Source organism: Pogonomyrmex barbatus, unplaced genomic scaffold, assembly GCF_055798465.1.
Source record: "Pogonomyrmex barbatus isolate J1 unplaced genomic scaffold, ASM5579846v1 scaffold17, whole genome shotgun sequence".
In the NCBI taxonomy this organism is placed as follows: domain Eukaryota; kingdom Metazoa; phylum Arthropoda; class Insecta; order Hymenoptera; family Formicidae; genus Pogonomyrmex; species Pogonomyrmex barbatus.
The window spans coordinates 3,055,771-3,080,575 of record NW_028297113.1 but is presented as its reverse complement, the minus strand read 5'-3'; the positions used below and the strand labels follow the sequence as shown (position 1 = coordinate 3,080,575).

General features: G+C 36.0%; 4 protein-coding genes across 6 annotated transcripts; 1 reads left to right on the top strand and 3 right to left on the bottom strand.

Moving 5' to 3' along the window:
- Nucleotides 1-57: 57 nt before the first annotated feature.
- Nucleotides 58-11,759, bottom strand: Pi4KIIIalpha (phosphatidylinositol 4-kinase III alpha). The gene is made up of 22 exons (XM_011642319.3): nt 11,602-11,759; nt 10,556-10,949; nt 9,330-9,835; nt 8,036-8,351; nt 7,075-7,329; nt 6,773-6,965; nt 6,476-6,686; nt 6,140-6,394; nt 5,700-6,052; nt 5,082-5,502; nt 4,896-5,003; nt 4,627-4,833; nt 4,176-4,452; nt 3,558-4,050; nt 3,338-3,473; nt 2,864-3,196; nt 2,483-2,770; nt 2,106-2,333; nt 1,680-2,026; nt 1,318-1,594; nt 825-1,231; nt 58-674 (listed from the first exon to the last, which is right to left on the bottom strand). Exons 1-22 carry the CDS (start codon nt 11,698-11,700, stop codon nt 449-451), a joined length of 6,330 nt encoding a protein of 2,109 aa, XP_011640621.2. The 5' UTR covers nt 11,701-11,759; the 3' UTR covers nt 58-448.
- Nucleotides 11,760-12,038: 279 nt separating this feature from the next.
- On the bottom strand, nt 12,039-14,529 carry LOC105429371 (zinc finger HIT domain-containing protein 2). 2 transcript variants are annotated; one of them, XM_089074631.1, is made up of 7 exons: nt 14,309-14,449; nt 14,058-14,245; nt 13,853-13,962; nt 13,157-13,448; nt 12,798-13,064; nt 12,512-12,715; nt 12,039-12,437 (listed from the first exon to the last, which is right to left on the bottom strand). In XM_089074631.1, exons 2-7 carry the CDS (start codon nt 14,085-14,087, stop codon nt 12,120-12,122), a joined length of 1,221 nt encoding a protein of 406 aa, XP_088930757.1. In that variant the 5' UTR covers nt 14,088-14,245; nt 14,309-14,449; the 3' UTR covers nt 12,039-12,119. The 2 variants fall into 2 exon arrangements, with proteins under 2 accessions (XP_088930757.1, XP_088930758.1); XM_089074632.1 differs by lacking the exon at nt 14,058-14,245 and having other exon boundaries at nt 14,389-14,529.
- Nucleotides 14,530-14,945: 416 nt separating this feature from the next.
- On the top strand, nt 14,946-22,580 carry LOC105429372 (choline/ethanolamine kinase). Of its 2 annotated transcripts, none has more exons than XM_011642317.3 (6): nt 14,946-15,081; nt 18,985-19,097; nt 19,203-19,682; nt 19,760-20,006; nt 21,366-21,530; nt 21,622-22,580. In XM_011642317.3, exons 1-6 carry the CDS (start codon nt 15,058-15,060, stop codon nt 21,733-21,735), a joined length of 1,143 nt encoding a protein of 380 aa, XP_011640619.2. In that variant the 5' UTR covers nt 14,946-15,057; the 3' UTR covers nt 21,736-22,580. The 2 variants fall into 2 exon arrangements, with proteins under 2 accessions (XP_011640619.2, XP_011640620.2); XM_011642318.3 differs by lacking the exon at nt 14,946-15,081 and adding an exon at nt 18,670-18,877.
- Nucleotides 22,581-22,669: 89 nt separating this feature from the next.
- Nucleotides 22,670-24,760, bottom strand: Rpn9 (regulatory particle non-ATPase 9). The gene is made up of 5 exons (XM_011642312.3): nt 24,600-24,760; nt 24,396-24,509; nt 23,581-23,907; nt 23,148-23,480; nt 22,670-23,056 (listed from the first exon to the last, which is right to left on the bottom strand). Exons 1-5 carry the CDS (start codon nt 24,713-24,715, stop codon nt 22,789-22,791), a joined length of 1,158 nt encoding a protein of 385 aa, XP_011640614.2. The 5' UTR covers nt 24,716-24,760; the 3' UTR covers nt 22,670-22,788.
- Between the last annotated feature and the right edge of the window lie 45 nt (nt 24,761-24,805).

The window sequence follows — 24,805 nt, the reverse complement described above, 5'->3', positions numbered from 1 at the left end:
TATTAAATAAAATGTAATTAAAATACACTGCGAGATAAAGGATATTTAAATAAGTCATCGTGATCAAAGTAATTTAATATTTAACCATTAACAGCGCATAAATTAATCGTAAACAGGAATGTATTCATATACAGTCATGCTGCATACGGCAGATGTATACATATACATATATAGACAATTTCTTGTAGATAAATATGATACATTATTACATACATACATATAAAGCTAAATGCTTTCATAAAATACACATAAAACACTAAAATAACATTGACACCAATATGTTTGTACAATTTCACAGTCAGTAATTATACTGCGATATCTAATAACTGCAGTACATCAAATGCTAGACTTTAATATGATAACAACAATCGTAGCGAGCGCAAAATGTCGCTAATTAAGGACAGGAAAGAGTAGGGAAGGAGAAGGAAGTAAACACTTCAGGAACAATTCAATAGGGGATTTGATTCTGATAATACTGTATCATGTCGTAAGTTTTCGTACGGAAGTTGAGGTAGCTGTTACGTATTACATTGATCATGAAGATCGCCGCGTCGCGATCGGTGGCGGTCGGAACGAACCGACTGCGTAGAAGTTTGATAGTTTGTCCACGGAAGCATGGTAATCCCGTGTCGAGCATGAGAGAGACAAGAGAGATGATGGCTTCCTGATAGGGCCTAAAACGGAGAATATTTAAAGATACATTTAGGTGACAGATTATTAGCAATGATTCTAGTTGATATTAATAAAATCTAAATGTTTGTTTCGTGCGATATACAGAATGCAAATACAGATTTCAGAACACAGATTCTTGATATAACACTCACCTGACTGCAAGGAAGGCTTGCACGCACAGTTCCATGAACCAGCGAAATGGTGCAGCTTCCATTTTACCGCCCATTACGAGGACCATCTCATCAGTGAGCTTGATGTCGGGCTCGAAACCCAGATTGCCGCCGGGCGAGCTTTCGAACATGAAGCCGAAGTCAATGTGTATGATGTGACCTTGAGTATCTATCATGATATTACCGTTGTGACGATCTTTAATCTGCAAGAGATAAGTGATCACGCTGTACGCCGCCATCGATTTGACAAAGTTGCGACGAACGTTTTGGAATTCCTTGGTTGTCTCATCACCATGTTGCGTGATGAAGTATTGATACATATCGCTGTCCGTTGTTCGACCGAGTTGATCTCGTGATGTTGCATGCGGAACACATTCTATCACGCCGCACTGTTAACATAAAGAATTATAAATGCAATTATACATACAAATAACAGATTTATATTAAAATATATTCATAGTACAAAAATTCTTACTCCGGGAGCTGTGGCCACCACTCTGTAGGGAAACAGGAAGAGATTCAACCCGACTTTCTGGAATATGTTCTTAAAAATGCTGATCACCTGTAAAGCCAGCATATCTTGTCTGACGTCATCGCCAACCTTGAAAATAGCGGCCTGCCATGTCTGGTCCTCGGTTTCTTTCTTACTTTCAATTTTTCCATTGGTTGACACCACTAACGCGATATTCTCGAGTTCGTGGATACCATATCTTTGTACTTTGAATCGTGCTAAGAACGGTGCTTTAGCGGCGCTGTAATTATATTTGCACAATATTTTATAATATGATCACCCACCATATATACATTGTTGTTTATTTAAATCATATTAAATTATACCTTTGCATGGGAGTACCGCTTTGATAATCTATGTCGATGACCATTGCCTCGGGATTCGATGGTAGGTAGCAACCGGGTTGTACCTTGACTTTTCCTAAAGCTTCCAGACATGCGGCTTTGCGTTCCGGTCCTTTAGGATACGGCCGAATTTCACCCGAAATATTGGTGATTTTCTCGAAAAAGTCGAACTCCCTTTCATAGAATTGTTTCGCTGGGCCGGATAGAGCATTCAAAATATTCTTCGTCAACGAATCTAATACATCGTATAAAACCGGATCTCTCATCTGCTTATCTTCATCCATATACATATTAGTGTGCATGTTCCATATCAACTGATGTGCCACTACCTAAAACGTTAGACCAAAACGATTACAGTTTCTCTCTGTTTAATATTAAATTTAATTTATATTATGTAACATTCATTACCTGCGATCGTTTAGCAATCTTCTTGATAAATTCGATTACGTAACCCATTGAATCATGACGGACAGCTTGTACTAGTTGAGGTATGTAGAAAAGCACAGCATCGGCGGGATAGCTGTCCAATACTTGTACTGCATACTGCGCTGAGATGGGATGATGCGGAAATTGTCGCGAGAAGAATGCCAGAGCTTGAATCGGAGACACTCTTGCCCATGCTAACATATAAACTAACTAAAACAGAATCATAATTTTATAAATAATGTCTAATGTCTATTTATTAATCAAATAGTAATATTCCAAGTTACAAGGTAGAAATCAAACAATTCTGATTCGTAAATTATCATAAATTATCAACAAACGCGTAAAGTTAAAAATCTTACTTCAGGTACATCGTTGAGAAGCGTGTCCGTTGTAACAAGATACTGTAATGCTTCCGATATATGCATAACTGGCACGGGTTTAAGGCGCACCAAGCCGCAGATCTCTTTAATGATGACTTCGTGATTCTTTAATCGCACTGGCAAAAATATAGCCAAAACAGGACTGATCTCCCACGCGAGCCGCGTATATTCTCGCCAGCGATCGTTCATTCCTTTGGCACGCCAATCTGCGATGCTTCCTTCTCCTTGCAACGCGAGTTCTGGTCTTCCGCCAGGATTACGCCAAACCTCGATAGAAAGCGATATTTTGACGTTAGAAGTTGAAGAGTTTTATTAAAATGACATAGTTTTTTATATATTTATAGTTTATAAAGAGCTTACCAGTAACATTTCGATTTCAACCGCTAATAACTCAAGAATCAAATTTCTCTTCTTGATATAATCTTTCACGAGGACATTAGCATTTACAACTCGTTTGCTGCGATTGCTGCGTTTACTCAACGTGTTAGTGCTAGTCGACATAGGCATGGTGCTCATCCACACGTTGCTGGATGATTTCGAAAATTCGTTCGGTGTGGGAGCTAGCGTAGCGGCTAGCGAACCAATTGTCTCGCTTGGAACGATCATCGTGGTTGTACAAGTTTGAGACGTCACTATTTCAAACTCATTATCGGCTCCTGTCATCATTAAGTATTTTTTGTCACTGTGCATTACCTGCGAAAATAAAAAACAGAATAATAATTATATAAAATGCGAATGAAATCTGATATTTTATTAAAAAGATAAAAGATATTTAATATAATTTCTGTAAATAAAATATTTAAAATTTATCCGAATTTTTAATGCTGCTCTTACCTGCCAAAAACGTATCAGAGTAACTATATCTTCGCTAAGCTGATCGATTTCTTGAGTTGGCAATTGGCGTTCTCGGCAAAAATAATCCAGACAATTGGAATAGACACGTTCTCTCAAGACATTCTTGCTCAAAATTCTGGAAGTAGATTCAATTATTTTTTTTTTATTATAGTCGTCGTTTTTCATAGTTTATGCGATGAATAAAAAGAGGATATATTACCTCGGCAAAACATCACCTTGCAACAGCACCAAACCACATGAGAGGAGTTTAAAACGCACGCCAACCGCAGCGACATGTCGAGTGATGCCGGGTTCCTCGCCAGATGCACCGACAGTCATGGGTAATGAGCGATGAAGGAGGATAGCGATCATGTCGACCGTCTCTTGGCAACAATACTTAGCCGTTTCCACGAGTTCCACTATGAAAGTTACCCATATATCGTGTGGCTTCACCTGTGGCGGATTGGGCCCGAGCTTGCAGCCTTCATAAACTGCGAGCGGACTGACCTCCTTCTCATTCGGTGCGAACAGGCCCATTCTCTTATCAACGGTATATTGCCACGCGAGTAACATCTCTTGCAAGAATCGCAACTTCAAATCTGGTCGTACAGTTAATATCCATTGCCAGCATTCGACCGCTGTGGTCATTGCTGTAGTTGTGAACAATTCTATCTGCGAGCACGCGACTATATGTAATAGGCGTCTATGTATTCCTGTAAATGCAAGCCTTGATTAGTACGAAATTGAAAAGAAGTTTGCTTATATATAATAAATAATCCAAAATTGATTATCATTAATTCTATAAGATTTAAAATTACAAAATTTAGTTTAAGTTTACCAGGCATGGATATTAAAAGAGCGGTAGCACGCCAAAGAGCTCCGCGATGGGCGGTATCATCGTGCTCCTGACAAGCACGACGGACAGCTTCGATCAATCTCTCGACGACTTTATCCCTACACTCTTCCAGAGTCATTTCCGCGGTTGGCGATTCGGTGCGTGCGAGAGCGAGCATACCAGCTACTTCGCCGGCATGCCACGATCTTGTAGACATCATCGATAGCAGCCACGAACTCGTACCTTTTGGACCGCGTGGTCTCTTATCCAACGAATTTGTCTGTAAAGTAAATACATTGCCTCAGTATAATTAATTTATTATTTATAACACTTTAAATAAAAAAATGGCTAAAATAAACAAAAGTTGATTGATTAAAATAAAAATAAAAATTTATTTAAAATTAAAATTTATAAATAAAACAACGTAGATATGATCTTAAACGTCGCTACATACGTTTGCTGGAACTACTGTGGGGATCGTGGTGTCCACAAATTCGAGAACAGAGTCAATGGCCAGCGACAGACCAGAATGGTGTCGCATGCCAGAAGATGGTATTTGATTAATATATTCTTGTAAATGTGATCTAGTAGCCTGCGGCGCCCACTTCATGGCTTCCTGTACTATACCCTTGCATCTCGCGGTAAAATCCTTCACGATAATCTGCAATTCGCACATTATCGTGAAATTCGTTTTATTTTAACAAGTAAAACATAACATCATACTTCTCTTGCTTCAAGATTATTCATCAACTCGATGCTATATGGCGTGCCAGGTATTCTTAAACTAGGAGTCTCTTCATTCGGATCAAGTTGTAATGAGTACGATAAAATCTGCAATGGCATATGAAGAATATTATGTATGAAGAAAACTGACAAAATATAAATTATAATAAAATAATAATATTATACCTGTAATATATCCAACATACTCCAAAGAACTTTGCAATTCCATAGCAGATGCGGAAAAGCATCCACTAGAGCACTGAGGTATTTGTCTGCTACTCGCCTAATCTGCTTATGCACGTGATTGAAATGCACCAATAGAAACTGCGCGTGATTCTCGAGTTCTCTTTCACGTTGCTCATCCTTCGGTTTGCGCTGCATTACGTCCTTGAATTTCGCAAATACCGAGTCAGCTACGCAGCATATGCACTGCCACATACCGCTTTTGTCCTTTTGCAAATCGGTATCGCACAGGTATTCCATTATCGGTTGCAAACTAGGCTCAGGACTGTTAGCCACTCGTAAGGTCTCTGACCAATAAACGGACAATAAGTACGTGCACTGTGCAAATTGTAGTTTAGTGACGTATGCGGATATGTCGTTTGTACTAAAAAAAATTACATAAATTTTACAGCTTGTTCAAGAAATTCAAAAATTATATATAATTATTTTAACAATAATAAAGTATATAATTTTCTTATAATTAAAACTAAAGGCATGACAGGTGTTGAAACGTAAAGCATTATATATATAATAAATATTAATTAGATAATTAAAAATAGACGGATATGAAGTAAATCGTACCGAGTGCTTATTTTCAGCACTTGACTCCGCAGTTCCTGTAACTCATTCAACGAGACACTGTCGTTGCGGACCGCCGACGTATATTGCAATTCTCGCATTTCAAGACGGGCGCTGGTCTGAGAAATAAGATAGGGCGACTTGACGGCAATTTCCTTGACACCTTCATACCATTCGAGTGGCCATAATCTTGGTGGGTGATCCGCGGCGAAGCCCATTATAACGCAGTACAACCAAAAATCCTTGAATAGTTTCAGAAGTCGCTTCTGCGGATGTCTAATTGGAGGTAGACGTCGTACCAATATCGCAATCACGGGAATGAGCACACCTAGATTTCCGGCACTACTAACTGCTTTCTGCATAATGTATATCATAATCAAATAATGTTTTTCGTTCAATCATCTCTAGCATTTTGAAGAATGTAAGAATTCAAACACACTTACCGATGCAGCGATACTATTTGGCATCTTGTCACTGGCGCGTTTACCTTCGAGTCCTAATTGCACAAAAAGTTCGAGAAGATGCAGCAACAAATCATCCAATTCCGTCTCGCCCTGCAAATTCGCCGCTATATTCGCCAGGGCGTTTGTAACTGCCTTGGAAACATGGCAATATTGTTTACGATCGTCATTCGCGGCGTATGTTGCTGTGCTCGATCCCAACGACATGGAGAACATCTGCATTATCCCTTCATAAATCTATGCAAGGAAAATCGACGATATATAATAATCATCCAAAGAATTACAAAAGATTCTAAATGTTCCAAGCGTTGCGCCGACCTTTGGTTCGCATTTGGCAATGATCATGCAACCCAATTGATCTACTATGAGGAAATCAAGGTCGCTAGGAGTGCGACAAAAGAGCTGCTGGAAGAACGGAAAGATCGTGCGCATCGTCTTCGGAGTGTCCTTCAACGCCACGGCGACGTGGCCCAACATGATCACAATATTTTTCGATACTACTTCGTTTTTCAACTTCTCGTCGCTCTCGCTGAAACAAAACAAATATTATAATTTCACCCCTGCATTGATTAGAAAGATTATGAACACTGATAAACTTCTGCGATAAAAAAATACCCGTCGGATATATCCGCGGTATATAATCTGTTCGAGACGCTGGCCACGAGCGCTGGTACGCAGTCCGGATTTACAGAATGCGCTGCTTCTAGGGCAATACAGAGATTGCCGATGGCCGCATCGCGAAGTTTCTCAAATGCTGTGTGCACCGATGACGTTGTCTGCTTCGTGTCGCTTATTTCCTTCCCTTGGACTATCCGAACATAGATACATGGTACATATTTATTTTATATATATGTATATATGATAAATAATAATTTTATGATTAAATTAATGGTAAATATATGAAAAAATGAACATACCTAACACTTTAAACTGATGTTCCTTCATGGTGTACTCGCTATGTTGTCGATATAACTTTAAAAGAATTGGCGATGGTGCAATGAGAAAGTCACGTAAATAGTATATGGATGTACTGGCTATGTTGGGAAACTTCTGCGCCAATTTTCCCAAACCTTCAAGACAAACCATCAATAATGGCATGTGCGCTAAGACGAGTTTCGGCCCGTGATTGGAATTAATCTTCTCTACAAGTCGTCCGCACAAGCTATCCGCACCTGAGAATTAACGTACCCCAAATCTCACTATATATAAATACAAATATATAAAAATATATATAAATAGCAATAGCTATATATGGCTACTGTAAAGTTATCAATTGGTTATTTAAATACGGCAGATATAAAGATATTTTGTAAGTGTTTCTTCGTGCGTAAAAGTGTGTATAAGAAGCTCTGAAAATAAGAAAATTCACAAAATTTCTTAATAAAAAAGATCACAAATCTCGAATCAATAGAATCGATAGTTTATTACATCAGTTTAAGGACAATTAAACATTACAAGAGGGCACAATCAGCGAATTATAGCTACTATTAAGACATTTGTTAATAATTATTAATAGGGGACATGTTAACGAGGACATAACACACACGGGTGAATCAATATACCCTTGCCGATCAGCATTGAACTGATATCTGCAAACAGCGCAGACAAATCATATTCGCCGGGTACTGGAAAAATAATGTGAGAGTTTTAAGAGAAATCTATTCTTGGACGGGTGTCGCGATCGAAACAGACATTGATATCTCGCGGTCACGTTATCCATGCACTTGGAGTTACGAGCACAGTCACGAAACTCTTCCTCACAGTGTACAGATTATTATCATTTACTCTCGTTGAGTGCGGTGCTCCTAATTTTAGTAGAAGAGGTGCTCCCGCGGCTCGCGATTTCTGTTTCGTCGTCGACAGATAAGACGTGCTCACCTGTCTCGTCACCGATTGCCCAGACCAGTAGATCGACGCATGCAGAATTAGCCATCACGTTCACCTTGAAGCGATTCACTGTCCGGAAATTCGTATCAATGTCTTCACGCTCGCTCGCGTCGTGCTGCCGCGACTGCAGTTCCGTTTGGCCCGAAAGAAACAGGCCCTTTACGAATTCCTGCACATCCCTCGTGAACGGTGCTGGCAAGTCACGCTGATTCTGCAGTAGTTCCCGCAATAGAGCCACCATCACTAGATTCATTGTCTCGCTAAACGTGCGGTACGGAAAAATATGTACTTGGCCGGAATTATACACCTGAAATATGATTGCAAGATCAATTACAGAGTGTTTTCAAATGTTTGTAAAAAATTTTCCTGAGAATTTCTGAATTTTCCAGATACTTTGGACCAAAATTTTAGATAAGATTAAATATAATGAAAAAATTATAAAATATAATGAAAATATAATAAATCATATAATAATAATGAATAATATTCTCACCTGTGTGAAGATAGCCGGCAGATGAAATAGAAACAAGAATGTTGTGCTTAAAATGATATTATTCGATAGATTTTTGTTTGCACTTTTCCGAACAGGTCGAATTTTCGTTTGCACACCTCTAGTTAAAAAGTTATTAACATTAATTAAAGTTTCAGAAACGAGCGAGTTCGATATATGAGGTGAAAACAAAAATATTGTGCTTAAAATGATATCAATCGAAAAGTATGGTGTTTCAGTTATTACAAGATATAACGTTTAAGTACAGATATTAAAGATGAGCGAGAACATGCAATAGATTTATGAGAAATAAACAAGAACCGAATATGAATGAAAAGCGACCTGTTCGGAAAAATGCAAACAAAAATCGAATAATACCATTTTAAGCACAACATTTTTGTTTCTATTTCATCTACCGAAATCGCTCGCTTCTGAAACTTTAATTGTTTTCAACTCATCTATCGAACTCGCTCATTTCTGAAACTTTAATTGTTAATAACTTTTTAACTAGAGGTGTGCAAACGAAAAAATCGACCTGTTTGGCAATGTGCAAACGAATATCTATCAATTGAGCTATTTTTTATTTAATTTACTCATAGTTGGGGGGCTAGTGTGAAAATGGCCCCCCGAAATTTGTTTTGTTAATAACTTTTTTACTAGAAGTGTGCAAACGAAAATTCGAAATGTGCATACATGTGCAAACGATGTGCAATCGAATGAGCTATAGAAACTTTATGTTTTTCAATGTTGGGGGGCTATCTTCACACAGGTAATATTCTCATGTAAAAAATTTACCTGTTGTGCCTCCTCGTCTAGGAACGTCAGGATCTCCTTGGTAAGCAGCTTTTTGGCCAAAGCCAACACACTCTGTAAATGCACAACGGTAAATTGCATTCCGGCTCTTCTTTCGGGGCTCTCGTTACAGCGCATCTGCGGGAACTGATTGAAACTCGATCCATAACGACTGAAGTAATACGTCGTCGGATCGTACGGCACCGACAAAAAGGACTGTAATGATGGTCGCTTGCCGCAGTGATAATCGTGATTGTCATAGCCTGGCAACGCGTTATCGATACAAGAATTAAAATTGCCGCTCAGAGACCGCGGTATAATTGGCCTGAAATTCGAGAAACTGTGTTGCTTCTTGTCCGATATTAAGCGATTTTCCGTGTTGCTTGCTGGAGAGGGTGTCTCTCGTCGTGGAAAGATACGGCAAAGTAACGGTGGATCTGTACATGCAAAACGACCCATTGATCTTGCCAGACCAATCAGCACCGGAACCAGACATTTGCATAGTGATACTGAAACAACGTCCGAATTACAATTTCTTATTTTTTTTTTTTTTTATTAAATAATATGAAATACATTTAAAATGAGAATTTGAAATTGCATCGTGCTGAAATAAAAAAATTATAATAAAAAAATTTCTTATAATTTAAATTTTTTTGCTAATATAATTTAAAATTATATTTTTTTTAAATTATCATTAAATTATCAATTTATTAGGGAAAAGCATATAGTTCTAATCTTAATCTATATTGCAAATTTTACATTAAAAATACACGATATGTCATTGGTAGCAGAAACAAGCTTATTGAACTTTTATGTACTGAAAGATATCTATTAGATTCGGAAAAAATTAACAGAGACCGACTGAATTTGAACTCGGGATCCCTCGTCTACCAATCCGACACTTAGTCTGCACGACCACGACGGCTCCTCTCTGTTAGCTGTTTATATTCCGAATCTCTTTTTATGACCGCTTACGGTCGTCTAATTCTTACAGTACATAAATTTAAAAAATGAATTATCAAGTAAATTAAGTCAATGAATTATCAAGTAGTAAGATCCAGTCTTGACTGGAAATATATATATATATTTTATATTTTTTGTGTTTAAACACATTATCACATTAGGTTTTTAAATATTTTTATATATTCAAGACCATATTTTTTGAATTATTTTATTTATATATTTTTCTCTTTAATTACTATAATCTATGATATCGAATTAGTACTTACTCTTTGCTTGTAAGCCTCTGTTACTATTTTGATCTTTGTATCCACGTATCAGATTGGTAAGTACGGCAAGTATTTCAACTTGCGTCGAGATGATTTCTTCTCGTGTCGGTTCGCATCTGGCCGCTACATCGCTCAGCAGTGTATTTAAGCAGAAGCTGAAACGTTCCGCAACTGGGACACGCTCAGCGAGCGAACACTTTATCTCATCCCGCCATACTGCTTTTGGAAGACCACGCAGTAATCTCAACAAATATGGTAAAATTTTATCCCGGTGTTGTAAACCAGATTCCAAAAAATAAATTCCCAATGCAATGGTTGCATCTTGACCTCTCTGATCTAAGCGAAATACACCCTGAGCAGATTCTTGTGGACATAACTTGTATAGTTTGGCTACCTGCAATTAAGCATATTAATTAATATAAAAATGTTATTTTTGCATTTTGATAAAAAGTAAATTAATTTAATTCTTTTCATAGAAAAGAAATTTTTTTTTTAAAGAGAAATTTTTTTAAACCACAACATTGTACATTTTATTTTAATTATCTTTTATCTTAATTAATATTAAATTGCATTTTAATTGAAATTTTAATTAATATTAAATAATATTTCAATTCAGATTTGAATTTATATTCTATAATTACAATAATGTATATAGGTAAAATAGGTAAAAGTCGTGATTTATATCAATTTTCTGCTATATTTTATAAATGTAATTGTACACAATTATAAATAATTCTTAAAGTTTATTTTTACGCTACTGTAAAAACACATTGCTGTCGAGATTTTTTCTTCGTCATTGTACAAGTTATTATTATAATTTTTTACAAGACAGCAGTGTTAATTATGTTTCGTGGATAACTATAATACTCATAAAATGACGTGATGTCCTTTGGATTATGTCATAACATGAAAATGTCAGGATGTCAGCTGACATTTCCTGTGGGGTCAACCCTAATATAAATTGGTGGAAACACAAAACTGTAGCAGCAACTGTCCATGATCGAAGAATAATTCGATTAAAAGATGATTATTAAACCATAACTTACTTTTTCCCACGGTGTAGGCTTAATAGCGGCCAAACATCTTGCCAATTGTTGGACGGCGTTCGAGAAAAACAACCTTTCATCCGCCATCATCTTGCCCATCGCCACTCTACTGAACTGGAATAATTTCAGTTGCGTTCCATTCGCGATAAATGTCAGTAACGTCGTCTGCTAGCGTGTGTTCGTAAAGTCGCAAAAGAAGCGGAAGACCTGTTCTATAGATAATTTAAGTCCTGTCTTAGTCTCGGTCTACAATAGGTGATTTAAGCCTTAAGCCATAAGAAATTGACCAATCATAGTCGAGTATTCTTTTCATCTTTTGACTCCGATTGATCAAGTCCTTATAGCTCAAGTTTTATGGCTTAATCTGGGCGTGGACAAGGATGTGGACAAGTCTTTAAATATTTTTTTTTAAATTTATCTAAATAAAAATTACGAACTTGCTAATAGAATATTATTTCTTTTATTTTAATAGATTGTAACATGAGAGTATAGTTTTAATAAGTAATAAAATTATATTTTTATACAATTCCTGTCATAGAGCTTTTTATCCACGATAAATAATACTCTAATTTTTTTATGCATAAAAGTATACTCTTTGTTGACAAATTTGCATTGTTATTATGCTTTTGTGAAAATCTCTTTGTGAATTCTTGGTTGCCGCTCGGGACCTTGCTGATTGAAATTTCTTTCTTGGCTGCTGTTAACAATCGATGAAGCTCAGACAATGCCGCGGCTATGTAGACAGTTTTCATCTCAGTGCCTGGTCCTTGTAAAATGGAAATGCCAGCTTCTCTCAAGGCCGCTATAGTTTGTTCATCTTGTGGCAGCCAGTCAACCTACATATTTGTTAAATTATACATAATATACAAATAATCTTAATAAAAAAAGCATATGTGCACAAGCTACTCACGCTTTTGACATTTTTGATAACCGATTCAATTGCCGAATCCATATCTTTGAAGACTTCATTGTTTTTCATATTTTCGCATATCATCAGAAAAACATTAGCAGCTTCCTCGGGACAATCCAGATAATCACCGAGATAATAAAGAGCGATATATGCATAAGCATGTATCACATTTGTCACGTTAAAGTGTATACAAGGAGATGCTCTCTGAATATGAATAACGTTTAGTTGTACTACTCCATTGTATTACTATCAGCTTTTATTATAACTGATAACTCTAATTTTTTACCTGCAATTCCTTAAATAATGGTACATCTATCAAAGCAGGATACTTCAAGTCATTATAAGTGTCTTTAATATCCTCTTCGATGGATTGTATTAACTTTTTCTCCACATGATGAGTCCACCATGGTACCCACTTTGGCAACAATTTTTCTGCCTCTCCATTCTTTATCAGTGCCTCGAATTCTTGCTTCTCTGCTTCAGATAAAGCTGACCAAAGTTCATTTGGATCTTCAAAATTAACATTCTGCAGTCTGGTTTCTAAATCAAGAAGCTAAAGGAAACATAAAAAAAATAAAAATATTTGTTAAATTGCAAAATAGATCTCTAAAACATATAGATTTCTACAACATCAGATATAATTACTTCTTGCTCATCGTCTGAATCCAATGAACAGTCTTCACCACTGGAACTCTCTTCATCTAAATTTTCTTTTAGGATATTATCCTCTTGGTCTGCCTCATGTACTCTCTTAAGGATTTCTATCATCTTTTGTCTAACAACTGGATCATTCTCCTGAGACTTTAACTCGTCTTCGACACACTGCCTGTAAAAGCTCTCAGAACAGTCCATGTGTGCATTCGATTTGTAACATTTCGCTTCGCAGTAGCCTATATCACATCGTGGACAAGTATACAAGCGTGTACGTTTGTTGCATCTGATACAAGCGAAAGAAAAATAAATATACTAATACAACATATAAAAATAATTCATGATAATTACAATACTCTTAGTCATAGCAAAATTACTCTGGTAAAAATAAGAATTTGGAGCATAAGAGAAAAGCGACAAAGATGTGAATAAAGCTTATAAGAAGTATAAATTATGTCATTGAAATGAATGAAACAAGATTTTAGAAATTCTTCTTTACATTTTAATGTATACTTCCCAGAAGTTTCGTCTCACGCTTTTGTCTCTTTCTCCATGCATTATACTTATGCTCCAATCCCTCTTTATTTTTACTAGAATAATTTAAGAATTTACTACAATCTCTTACAGTCATATGCAAATACTTCTGGCAAATGATATTAAACATGAAAAGAAAGAAAGATTGAAACTTACAATTCACAGAGATTAGTGGCGGAACTTGTGCTAGGAGATTCCATTGTTCTGAATACTTCTGACAGGACGCTTCTATTTACGTAAACACAATATTTGGAACATCTAAATATCTAAAATGAAGAGAATATTTAATCTAAAGAGGTAAAATATACTACATTCGAAAAAGTCCTATTTTATCGATTGACTCAAGGTCGTGATTTCTCACTGATCTAAAAGAGGTCGTTCCACGTATCATTTCTGGCCCCCTCCCGTTTTCCGTTCGTGGAACTGCAAAGGGCGACCACTCGATTTGACTAAACGCTATAGTTAGAATTTACAGAAAAAAAAAAAAAATCACTCGCGCGTTCGATTCGCTTTCTCGCGTACTTTGGACCCATCGGCGGCGACAGTTTCCTTTCAAAAGAAAAAGAGAGATATGCAACCGGCTACATATTTCGAATGCATAACAATAAGTACATTATTCTTGCGCGCGGTTTTTCTACTTTTTTTATCCTCTCCGCCCTGCTATGCGCATGACGTAAATACATGCTACATACGATAAGCAATGGCGCCGCATCGCGGCTATCGTTATCTCCCCTCCTCTATTCCGCCGGTTGCCCGCCGATTGGCGCTGCCGAGCAAACCGCGACAAAAACAAGTGAAAATCAGACGGAGTGAGTCACTTTGAGTGCGTCGAACAATCAGGTGTTTCGTTTTCCAGTAATCCCGGAGCTCCTCAGAATCGGACGTTTATTATTTTTCGCTTAAGAAGCACGTCCTTCTCTCTCTCTCTCTCTCTCTCTCTCTCTCTCTCTCTTTCCTCTCACTCATCTCCCACTTATGTTTCATTCCAACATCCACCTCGTAAAATTATAAATTTCACGAGAAAGAGTGCTTGTCGACAGCTATTCGCAGAGCTATCTGGCGACGTCACCGTCGCACCTGTTCTATCCCTTCAACTCAATCCCAAACCCAAATTTCTGTCATCAAACGGCAGTCGCGAGGAATTTCTGACGTGAATACGCGAACAAACATACACACGTATTATCTTATCCGGTATCGAGTGTCTCGTGATACGATCGCCCTGGTAATAATTAACGGCTAGGTGTGCGCCGCATCGTCGGAGAATTGCAGCTCGCCTATCGTCCGCTCCCCCTTTCCCCCTTCCCGAGCGGCGCACTTTTAATTCGTTCTCCACGGTCTGCATCCGACGACGAGATTTCAACATGGGCAACATGGTTGAGGACAAGGTATTATTACCTATGAGTATAAGTGTATGAATGTTTTTTTTTTTCTATATATATATAGTATTCCGCCTCGGAATTTTTTCCGTCGCGTATTTGTGCAATGCGCGCCTTAATTAACTCGCTTTAATCACTTCCCGGAAAAGCATATTTTTCCGACCTTGGTTCCTCTTCCGTCGCATTTTTTTTTTTTTATTCTGCTTCAGTTCATCTCAAGGTTGAGAAGCATGTGTATGTTCGTCGTAATCGATGTTGTTTTGCGATCCCTCCAGGATGCTGTACTTTTCCGCCTATTTTTAATCTCCTCCATTTTTCCAAAGTTGGAAAATACGCGTTCACTCATCGATGTTGTTTTCCGATCCTTCCAAGCTACGTCTTTCCGCTTTATTTTTAATCTCATCGATTTTCTTGAAACTGAAAAACACATTTTTTTTCTTTTTTTTTTTTTCTTTTTCTTTTTTGTTAAAGATTGCTGTTTTCTAACTTATTTAGGCGCTTTTTCTGCCTCATTTTTAATTCGTTCCCCGAGGCTAAAAATCTAATTAAAAATTTTCTGATTCTTTTGAGTACTTCAGACTTGTTCATCTTATTTCTGATCTCGATTTCCTCAAGTTAAAAACCGCATTTATTAAAAATTGATGTTGTTTCCTGGCTTATTTAAACGCTATTTTTTTTTATCATTTATTATTTATATTTTACCTCATTTTTCCACCTCATATTTCCGTTTCATATTTCCGCCTCATTTTTAATTCGTTCAGTTTTTCCAAAGCTGAAAACTAAAAAATTAATGCTTTATTTTTCAATCCTTCTGAATATTACGCTTTTCTGCTTTATTTTTAATTTTGATTTCCTCGAAATTAAAAAATCCATTTAAAAATCAATGATGTTAATATATTCATGCGCTATGCCTTTTTCGTCTCATTTTTAATTCTTTTAATTTTTTTGAAGTTAAAAAAACATTTCTAAAAATTGATGTGTACATATGTATATTTCAACTTCTCTACTTTTTTTTTTCCACCTCTTCCCGCTGGTATATTTAATTTTATTAGACACAGAAAAACGTACGGAGAAGTCCACAGTTTCGGACAGTTTTCATCAGTTCTTATAAAACAAGAATTGTGGAAATTTCCCTTCATTCTGTTTATTCCTTCTCTCAATGTCTCTCGTAGAAAAGAAATAACGAAATAGACATGTTTACTTGCATATAACTCTCTGTCGTGGGAGACAATTTTGCTTTCCCGTAGAACGTTGATTCGTGTTCTTTTCTCCTTATCTATTGTTTGACAGGTCGCAACATGTTCCCCTGAAATGTTCTTATCAATCTGTGGAATATATGGTGTTTTTATCCTCGGAAACACGCGCGAAGATAGGTCGACAAAAGTCGTTAAAATAGAGTCTGACACCTTTAGTCCGTTTTTCGTTTACTAGTGTGTACCTAAAATGAAATGATATATATATATATTTGACAAAAACGAGATAGGAAGTTTTAGTGCAGCTCGGTGCAGCAACAGAAGAACAAATCTTTTGGATTCATTTACAGACACTTACTAAAAAATTCCTGTAAATAAGTTGAAATGGCGCAAACTGACCGCAGCGCAAACGCACGCCGATTAATTTATCTCGGTAGATTAATGTGCGCAGTATGTTAACATGTTATCATTCAAATGCAACGTTGCAAAATGAAAGTTATCGTATCTATGCATACGATAAAGCGTACTTCGATCCCATTTTTCTGTTTCTGCCGAAACTAAAATACGCTGCGACGTAAACATCCGGAAACATACAAGTTTTGTTTGACTTAAATTTGCTTGTAAACATTAGATATCTATCTAGGAATGAAATAGAAAAATATAAAGAGATACGTCCCGAAGTAATGAGTCCCACTTTCATTCAAATGGGAACCATCGATTCCTCGATATATTCAGATAGAATCGATTTTTTTTTTTTAACTGGAACCCAAGAAATTTGTAAATGTGAAAAAAATAAGAGCGAAACACAATATACTTGGATGTTGTGCGTCTGCAGGCGGGGGGGGGGGGGGGAAGGAAGGAAAAGTTGCGAAATGTTGACCACGTGCGTACAGCATAGCGCAAGGAAACAATATCGCGACTTTATTTAATTGCACTTTATACATCCGACGTTATTTCTCCAGAATTCTTTCTTACAAGACCCGATGGAGGTGCAAAGATCTCCTACGCAAATAGGACATTGTTACGAAAAATGTTTGTCACGTCCAAATCGGAAATGCGGTCAAGGAGTGCTCAATATCGTATAAATAGAGATTGCCACTAGCATCGAGATACTTTACTCTATTCGCTCCTTCGGGGAGAGTCATGAAGACATGAGATTTATTTGATCGTCCAAGGGTGGAATGAACATCTATTCACCTCTCTAATCGAAGATGCTCCAAAAAAAAAAAAAAAGATAAGACTCATAAGATGTCCCTAAGGATCTATAAGACATATATGTTATCATATGATTTTTTTTTTTTTATAAAATTATAAATTATAAAAATTATAAAATCATGAGCAAAGAAAGCCGATCAATCGCCTATGTGGCGCAAATCTCATCATTTTATCTTATTAAATTACAGAAAGAGAATTGATTTTTTTTGTGGTTCAAATATCCTCATTTGTGTTGAAACATATTAATATTCTTCATTGTTTGCAGCGCATTTTTATATTTTTATAAAATGGATAAATAAAAATAGTGACCGCAGAATAAAGTAATGGTGTGTAAATAATTAACATGTCATGTGTGAATAAGATGACGTTAATTGTTTGTATTCTACGTTTAATTTAAATTTATTTTAGATTATATACATAATATAAATAATAATTTTTGTTTAAAAAATTTTTTTAGATCATAAATAATTTTTTTTTCTATTTATATATTCTTGAATTAAAATATAGTAGTAACATAATACAAGAAGTTTTACAATAAATCATTTCATTTACAAAAAAGTTCATTTTTTACTTTAGTTGTCATCTGCCACGTGTTACTTAGCCGCATATGGAAGTAAAATGACGAAATCGATGTTTTTAAAAAATAATAAATTTTAAAAAATTTTAATTTATTTATATTAACTTTCTAATGTTTATGGATTATAATAAACAAGTCGTTAGTAAATTTGAAAAAAATTAATTATTTTTCATCAAAAATATTAAGAAAAATTATCACCTTTTCCTTTAAACAAAGGAGAAATTATTTTTTTTCCTGTTTTCCCGTTTAAAAATAGAAATTTAAAAAATGTAGCTTAAGACTTCGATATAATGTCGACAATTAAATTTCTTAAATATTAATCGATGCTTTTTTAGTACCAATTAGGCAACAAAAAGAATTATAAAAGTTGACAAAAAAAGAAAAAAAAAACAAAAAAATAATTAAATTATATTTATCTCGAAGGATGATATTCGCAAAGCCGTTTCTCCGCGAATTCTTCATTTGCTCGCTCGGTCACGCGTGTATGCAAAACATTTACGTTCGTACATCAAGAAACGATTGCGAATATTCGTCCAAGGAATGGAAGCTTCGCGGAATTGAGCTCCACTGACGTGACGTTATGACGCATGCGTTGATTTGCGCTCTTCCTGTCAACAGCAGATGATCTCGATTGCATACGCATGATCGCAACTTTTGGCATGATATTCGCATCCACTTATAACTATCACGAGCCCGATCTCCTGATCTCCGTTAACAAACAAACATCCTTTGGATCTGTGTTGCACATCTTGCTTTCTTGGCTTCCTCTGTCATACACCTTCGTCGTCAAGTAATTGCTTGGATGATTTATCAATAGCCGGTGAGAAAGAATTGTGCTCTGATTACCCAAAGAAAGAAATGACGTGACTTCTTTTGTGTACGGAGTCTCTTAAAGTTATCGCAGCTAACGGTCTTCTTTTGTTTCAGATGTCGGAGAAGAACCCTGAGATGAGGGAAACTGCCGCTAGGATCTGTCGAGACTACCTGCATGGCGTATGGAAACATATTTCAGCGGAAAACATTATTCTTAAACGTATCAGGTTTGTGAAATTCCTGTGTGAAAATTATACGTCATCCAGATTGCAATTAGATGATTTGGCAAAACGAATTCATTTGAATTAATGAAACGTGATAATTATTTTTAGCGGTGGTCTCAGTAACTGGCTGTACAACGTCCAGCTGCCCGAAGGAACGGTGCCGATCAGAGGAGAACCTCGCCAAGTTTTGATACGTCTCTACGGACAGGTACACGGAGAGAGAGCTTTGGAAGGACTTATCACAGAATCTGTTATTTTTACTCTGTTGTCTGAGAGAAAGCTTGGTCCCAAATTACATGGAATTTTTCCTGGTGGTCGCATAGAGGAGTATATACCAGCCCGACCTTTGCTCACGAAGGAGCTGGCGGATTCGACATTGAGTCTATTGATCGCGGAGAAGATGGCACAGATACATACAATGCAGATACCAATCAGCAAAGAACCCACGTGGATATGGGACACGATGAACAACTGGCTTAATATGGCGACGGATATTCTCGAGAATAGCGACGACATTGATAGCCGGCTATTGGAAAATATTCGTCTAATAAAATGTTTGAATCTGGAGAAAGAAATCAATTGGCTCGAGTAAGTAGAAACTTTTGCAAAAAAGACATCATATGATTAGAGACTTAAACTTTATACTTTATAATCTTTATCTTCAGAACAATTGTGAAGCAACATAAATACCCAGTTACTTTTTGCCACAACGACATGCAGGAGGGGAATATACTTTTACTTCAAAATACGCGAAAGCCCAAGTTAGTACTTATTGACTTCGAATATTGTTCCTACAACTATCGGGGATTTGATATCGCCAATCATTTCGCCGAATGGTTATACGACTACACAGCATCGGAATATCCTTTCTTTCACGAACATACGACCGCTGGCCCCACGAAGGAGCAAAAGGTAAGCATGAATTAGAGAACTAGATTGGGATGCGATTATTCGGGTAAGATCTCTTGATTATCTGTTCAATACATTTCATCCAATGTGTTATCATATCATGAATACTTTCGTGAGCAGATCAAGTCATTGATAACATAAAATAAAAGATAAGTATATCTAGTACAACGATATTTTATATAACAGAACCGATAAGGGAAATTTGCAGTAAGCAAAGGAAACACTTGTGAGATTTGATATCGACAAATAAATTCTTTCTTGAAATTAGGTAATAATCTTCTTTTTTTGTTTTTTTACAATTATTAATATTTATGATGAATAACCAACACTTGCATTTAATTCAGAGATGCAAATTTAAAAATAACGCGCGTTCCGTATGTGAATCACCGTGGAAATGTAACGTACAAATTATCTCGGTTAAAATTTTATATTTAATTTTTTGCGACGAAACACAGCCCTCGGTTACAAGTATCGTGTTATTCGGTATTGTTGTACCAGGGCACAGTAGGTAGGGTGTCGGCTTGGCGTGTGCTGCGTGTGTATATATTAGTTTCACAGGACCGCAGTCCGTCAAGACAAGGCTGATGCCTGCAATCAGAGAAAAAATTGGCCGGCAATGTGAAACTCTCTGTGCTGTGATGGATCCCGACTTGTGGGTGCTCTACATTTGTGTGGGAACCAGGGTGCCACCGGTACCACCGTCTTGGCAGCACCAATCCGCTCGTCTACGATTATAGAGTACCTGTACACTCTCCTAACTAGTCAATTCATAGCCTGCGTACCCTCTTTCGAACGTATCTTTTCGGGATAGCTGTGTTATTAAAAGTGCATTACCTTCCGTTGGAGCACTTTGAATACACGATTCTGTATGCATAATTAAATATGTGCTGAATTCATACCATGAAGTTTCTAAACAATTCAGGCTACTGACTGATAATTTATTATGAAACATTAATGGGAGTCTTTAAATAGGAAATACTTATCTTCTGATTATACGTAATTGATAGGCGTGAATGATTCATGTCAATCATTTTTTTTTTTTCTTACATTGATATTAATCGACAGAATTGATGTATCTTTTAATTTGTATTGCATAATGCATCACAAATTATTTTTTCTATAACGCTTGATATTTATTTGATAATTAAAGTTCTGTGTCTGTTTAATTTATTCATATTACTGCAATTTTGTTCTCAATGTATTGTAAAAATTATTTTGACAAAAGTTATTGCATAGTTTTTGCCATACATTATTAAATATTTTCAATATACGAATAAATTAAAAGATTAAATAAAATAAAAAAATGTAGGGTAATCCTTCTCTTTAATATTTTAGTTTTTACAAAGTGGTTTTTCTCTACAGCTCAACTTTATAAAAACCTACCTAAGAACGTTGGGGAAAGAAGGATCTGTGGAGGAGGAACGCGTCATGGCTGAAGTAAGGGTATTTTCGCTAGCTAGTCACTTGTTCTGGAGTCTCTGGAGCATCGTGAACGCAAAACTCTTACAGATTCCATTTGGCTATTGGGTATGCATTTTGTCTTGTATTTTCGTTTTTCGCGTTTATGTCCACAATTCTGTTTAAATAAATTATTATTACATCATGATATATGTTTTAGGATTACGCCGCCTCCAGGTTGAAGAATTATATGTATTTAAAGGAAAAGTTTATTATCTCTGGACCACCAGCCTCGGATGACAGCCTGAAGAGAAAATCTATGGATATAGATTGAAGGAACAAAATTGAGTAAGAGAAGATGCATTTGCAAATTTATATAAAATTTCGCTACACGCTAGCTACCTTTATTTAGTCCATCGATTCTATCCGATGGCGTTAATAATCTTTGACGAGCGGCGAAATTACTCTTAATGGAGTTTTGTTAAGTCATTATTTCAACCATCATGAAATAATGTACTCCTCTGCTTTCTAACTACATAGTGCATTATTTACGATACACGATGTAAGTGAAACAGATCGAGAGTAAATGGAAAGTCAATCATGTGATATAGAATAAGAATACTTAAACGTATGGATTCGTTTAAGTACGTTAATTGCGCTCGTCTAAATTGATTTTAGAAAAGTGAGAAGTAGAGTACTAAGGTGTACTTAATTTTTTTATTCGGAAGACTTTTTTTTAAACAAATGATGCATTAGCCAACTTTTTTTTGAGCTGATGTTGAGACAAGCTGAAAAATTTATAGAATTATGTGTTCAAATTGTAAAAGAATTCATAATTTCTGAACATATTATATATTAAACTTTTTTAATTTTTATATATTTATTATAAGATTGTTCCAAATTATTGCCAACCATATCGCGTCCATTGCTATTCGCGTTTTCGGTTGTTCAGTTGTTATATATGTATAAATTAGTTGTAAATAGGACTAGCAATATTTGCTATAGCATGTTGTTTTTACTTAAAGTTGTATAATTCATGTACCATAATTAAGTATAAGTACTTAATATTATAACAGAGAATAGCATTTAATATTCACTATCGAAATGTACCAATGACGCACCGATAATTAAAATGTATTTTCACGAATTTCCAAATAAAACGTCTACCTTTTGTTTCTATTTTGTATTTTCTTATAATTTCCTATTTAAAAAATTGCAATTAATGTCAATCTTTTATGATGCAAAGAAGAAAAAGAAAACTATCTATATAAATGCACATAAGAAATAATTGTTCATATTTATTGACGACATATTAAAAAACTGATTTTATAATTGCAAGTACGCGAACCAACATAACAAACGGATAAGTCGAAGATGGCCTGCATTTTCAGAGAGTAAGGATTTCAGAGGCCCTTGATTCCAAAAGTTTTTCCATCGAACTAACATCCTTGCACCATCCATCGAGGCGTTGTACCATTCCGGCAATCTGACTACGATCCAGAACACGCGGTTGTACCCAAGTCATATTAACAGTGCCTGCCACTTGATCTATGGCACCTCGCACGAGGCCCTGAGCAAGAGCTTTCATCACTAGCAATTCTACTTCACCAAGAGGCAGGCGCGTTTCTTGCGAGATTTCCGCAAACGTCAATTGCCTGTGATGAGAAACATCGTACGTTATTGTCAAATCATTTAGTTCTTGAGGATTTAAAAAGATTACTACTCTCACGATTGAAATATACATACCGATTATTGGCTTGCCGCTTGAAAGTCATTTCCATGAGACACAACAACGAGATTTTTTGTCTCAATTTTAATTCTTGTGCCGCCAGATCAGCCACTTTACTCCATTGTGGTTTCAATCTTTCCAACGCGACGATATCGCCAGCATTGAAGGCCTGTAACAGATCGACGAGCCAGTTGTTCGGCGTGCCTTTTAATGACTCCAAAACAGGATGCGCCAATAATTCTCCAAGATTGTAGACCCCTTCACCTAAGAGTGCCGCGAGTCCAAGGAAGAAGGCATGCTGTTCTTGTTCTTGTCTGCTCAAGCTGATTAATTCGATGCAACCTAGATATCTTTATAAAAAAAAATTAAATAATTAGTTCAAATAAAAGTAGAAATTTACTGCAATCTTTCCATAAGTTTATATGTATTATGAGTAACTTTATGTCGTACCTTAATGCTGTACGATAATATTCTGCATGTTTGCCTTGTAGTCTATATAATCGGCTGGCGAGAAGGTAAAACCGTCCGTGAACCGTCGTAACACCATCGGCGTTATCTAACATAGCTTCAACTTCCTCTATGATTTTCTTCGCTTGCTCTTGATTGTTCAGTTTATCCAAAAGAATCTGTCCCTTGAGAACTTTACATAAAGCAATAGCTTCATTGTTACTCTGGACTTTGGTCTCTGTTTTTTCCAAGAATTTAATTGCTTCCTGCTTATCTTGATATTGTTGTATTACATGTGCCAGTATCTCCACTAATGATAATGGATTTATCCTTCACAAAAAACATAATAAATTAATAAAAAGCAACACGTAGAACAATATAATACAGATTTTTATAAATAAACTAATATACATTCAATATACTTAAAATGTTTGTAAATTTTGGCAAAGAAATAAAATTTAGTACAAACAAATTTTAATGATAAAAAAAATCTTCCTTATAATTAAACTAGTAATATATTCGTTGTACTTAAAATATGTCTTTGAACTTTAATAAAAATGGGGCGAAATTTTTAACATAACCTAACAATAAAGAACAGGTATTGTCTTATGTATAAAAATATGTCTATTCCTACTAATGTAGATTAATCTTAATGTTGATATAGTTCTTCATTTTTTTACTTTTAGAAATTAATAAAAAAAAGATAAAAAGTAAGTTAAACCAAGATTAAAATGAATCTACATTAGAAGTAAACACATCGCCATATAAGGTATTGTAATTATTTAATATTTAAATTTCTGATACACTTCCGTACTCACTTGTTTTCGAAAGTTGATAGAAAGTTAACATACAACTGCACAAGATTATCTCCCTGCTGTAGCACCGGATTCTTCACAAACGTCTCCAATTTCAGCGTCAGCTGATGCCAAAGCCTGCAAGTCACCGAGGCCGAGAAAGTTTATCATCATGTTTTTCTATCAATATGGTATTCCATCACACGAGATATCATACGATCGTATTACCGTTTGCTATGTAACTCCTCGAGCTGTGCCCACTCCGCGGCCAATTCCTTATCCGCAACATTTTGGTTTTGACTGAGAAAAGTATTAACATCCTTCACTGCCACGGTTGCCGCCATGCTTGCCGATGATGAACACGAGAAATGTCACTTAGCTCCTTTTAGCTGCCCGAATTGCACTCTACACTTTATATTAGATCAGTGCCAACC

What these genes read in the sequence shown, in the direction of transcription:
- Pi4KIIIalpha (XM_011642319.3), bottom strand. Translation starts at nt 11,700, where the DNA reads ATGGGCAAGATGATGGCGGATGAAAGGTTGTTTTTCTCGAACGCCGTC. An exon ending in TAGACGAGGAGGCACAACAG is followed by an intron (nt 8,352 to 9,329) that starts GTAAATTTTTTA and finishes ATCATATTTCAG; the next exon opens with GTGTATAATTCCGGCCAAGT. An exon ending in GTGCTGAAAATAAGCACTCG is followed by an intron (nt 5,503 to 5,699) that starts GTACGATTTACT and finishes AATTTTTTTTAG; the next exon opens with TACAAACGACATATCCGCAT.
- Rpn9 (XM_011642312.3), bottom strand. Translation starts at nt 24,715, where the DNA reads ATGGCGGCAACCGTGGCAGTGAAGGATGTTAATACTTTTCTCAGTCAA. An exon ending in GAGGAGTTACATAGCAAACG is followed by an intron (nt 24,510 to 24,599) that starts GTAATACGATCG and finishes GGTGACTTGCAG; the next exon opens with GCTTTGGCATCAGCTGACGC. An exon ending in TATTATCGTACAGCATTAAG is followed by an intron (nt 23,481 to 23,580) that starts GTACGACATAAA and finishes TTTTTTATAAAG; the next exon opens with ATATCTAGGTTGCATCGAAT.
- LOC105429372 (XM_011642317.3), top strand. Translation starts at nt 15,058, where the DNA reads ATGGGCAACATGGTTGAGGACAAG. An exon ending in GCAACATGGTTGAGGACAAG is followed by an intron (nt 15,082 to 18,984) that starts GTATTATTACCT and finishes CTTTTGTTTCAG; the next exon opens with ATGTCGGAGAAGAACCCTGA. An exon ending in AAAGAAATCAATTGGCTCGA is followed by an intron (nt 19,683 to 19,759) that starts GTAAGTAGAAAC and finishes CTTTATCTTCAG; the next exon opens with AACAATTGTGAAGCAACATA.
- LOC105429371 (XM_089074631.1), bottom strand. Translation starts at nt 14,087, where the DNA reads ATGATACGTGGAACGACCTCTTTTAGATCA. An exon ending in GAACGACCTCTTTTAGATCA is followed by an intron (nt 13,963 to 14,057) that starts GTGAGAAATCAC and finishes TCTTCATTTTAG; the next exon opens with ATATTTAGATGTTCCAAATA. An exon ending in GCCACTAATCTCTGTGAATT is followed by an intron (nt 13,449 to 13,852) that starts GTAAGTTTCAAT and finishes CGCTTGTATCAG; the next exon opens with ATGCAACAAACGTACACGCT.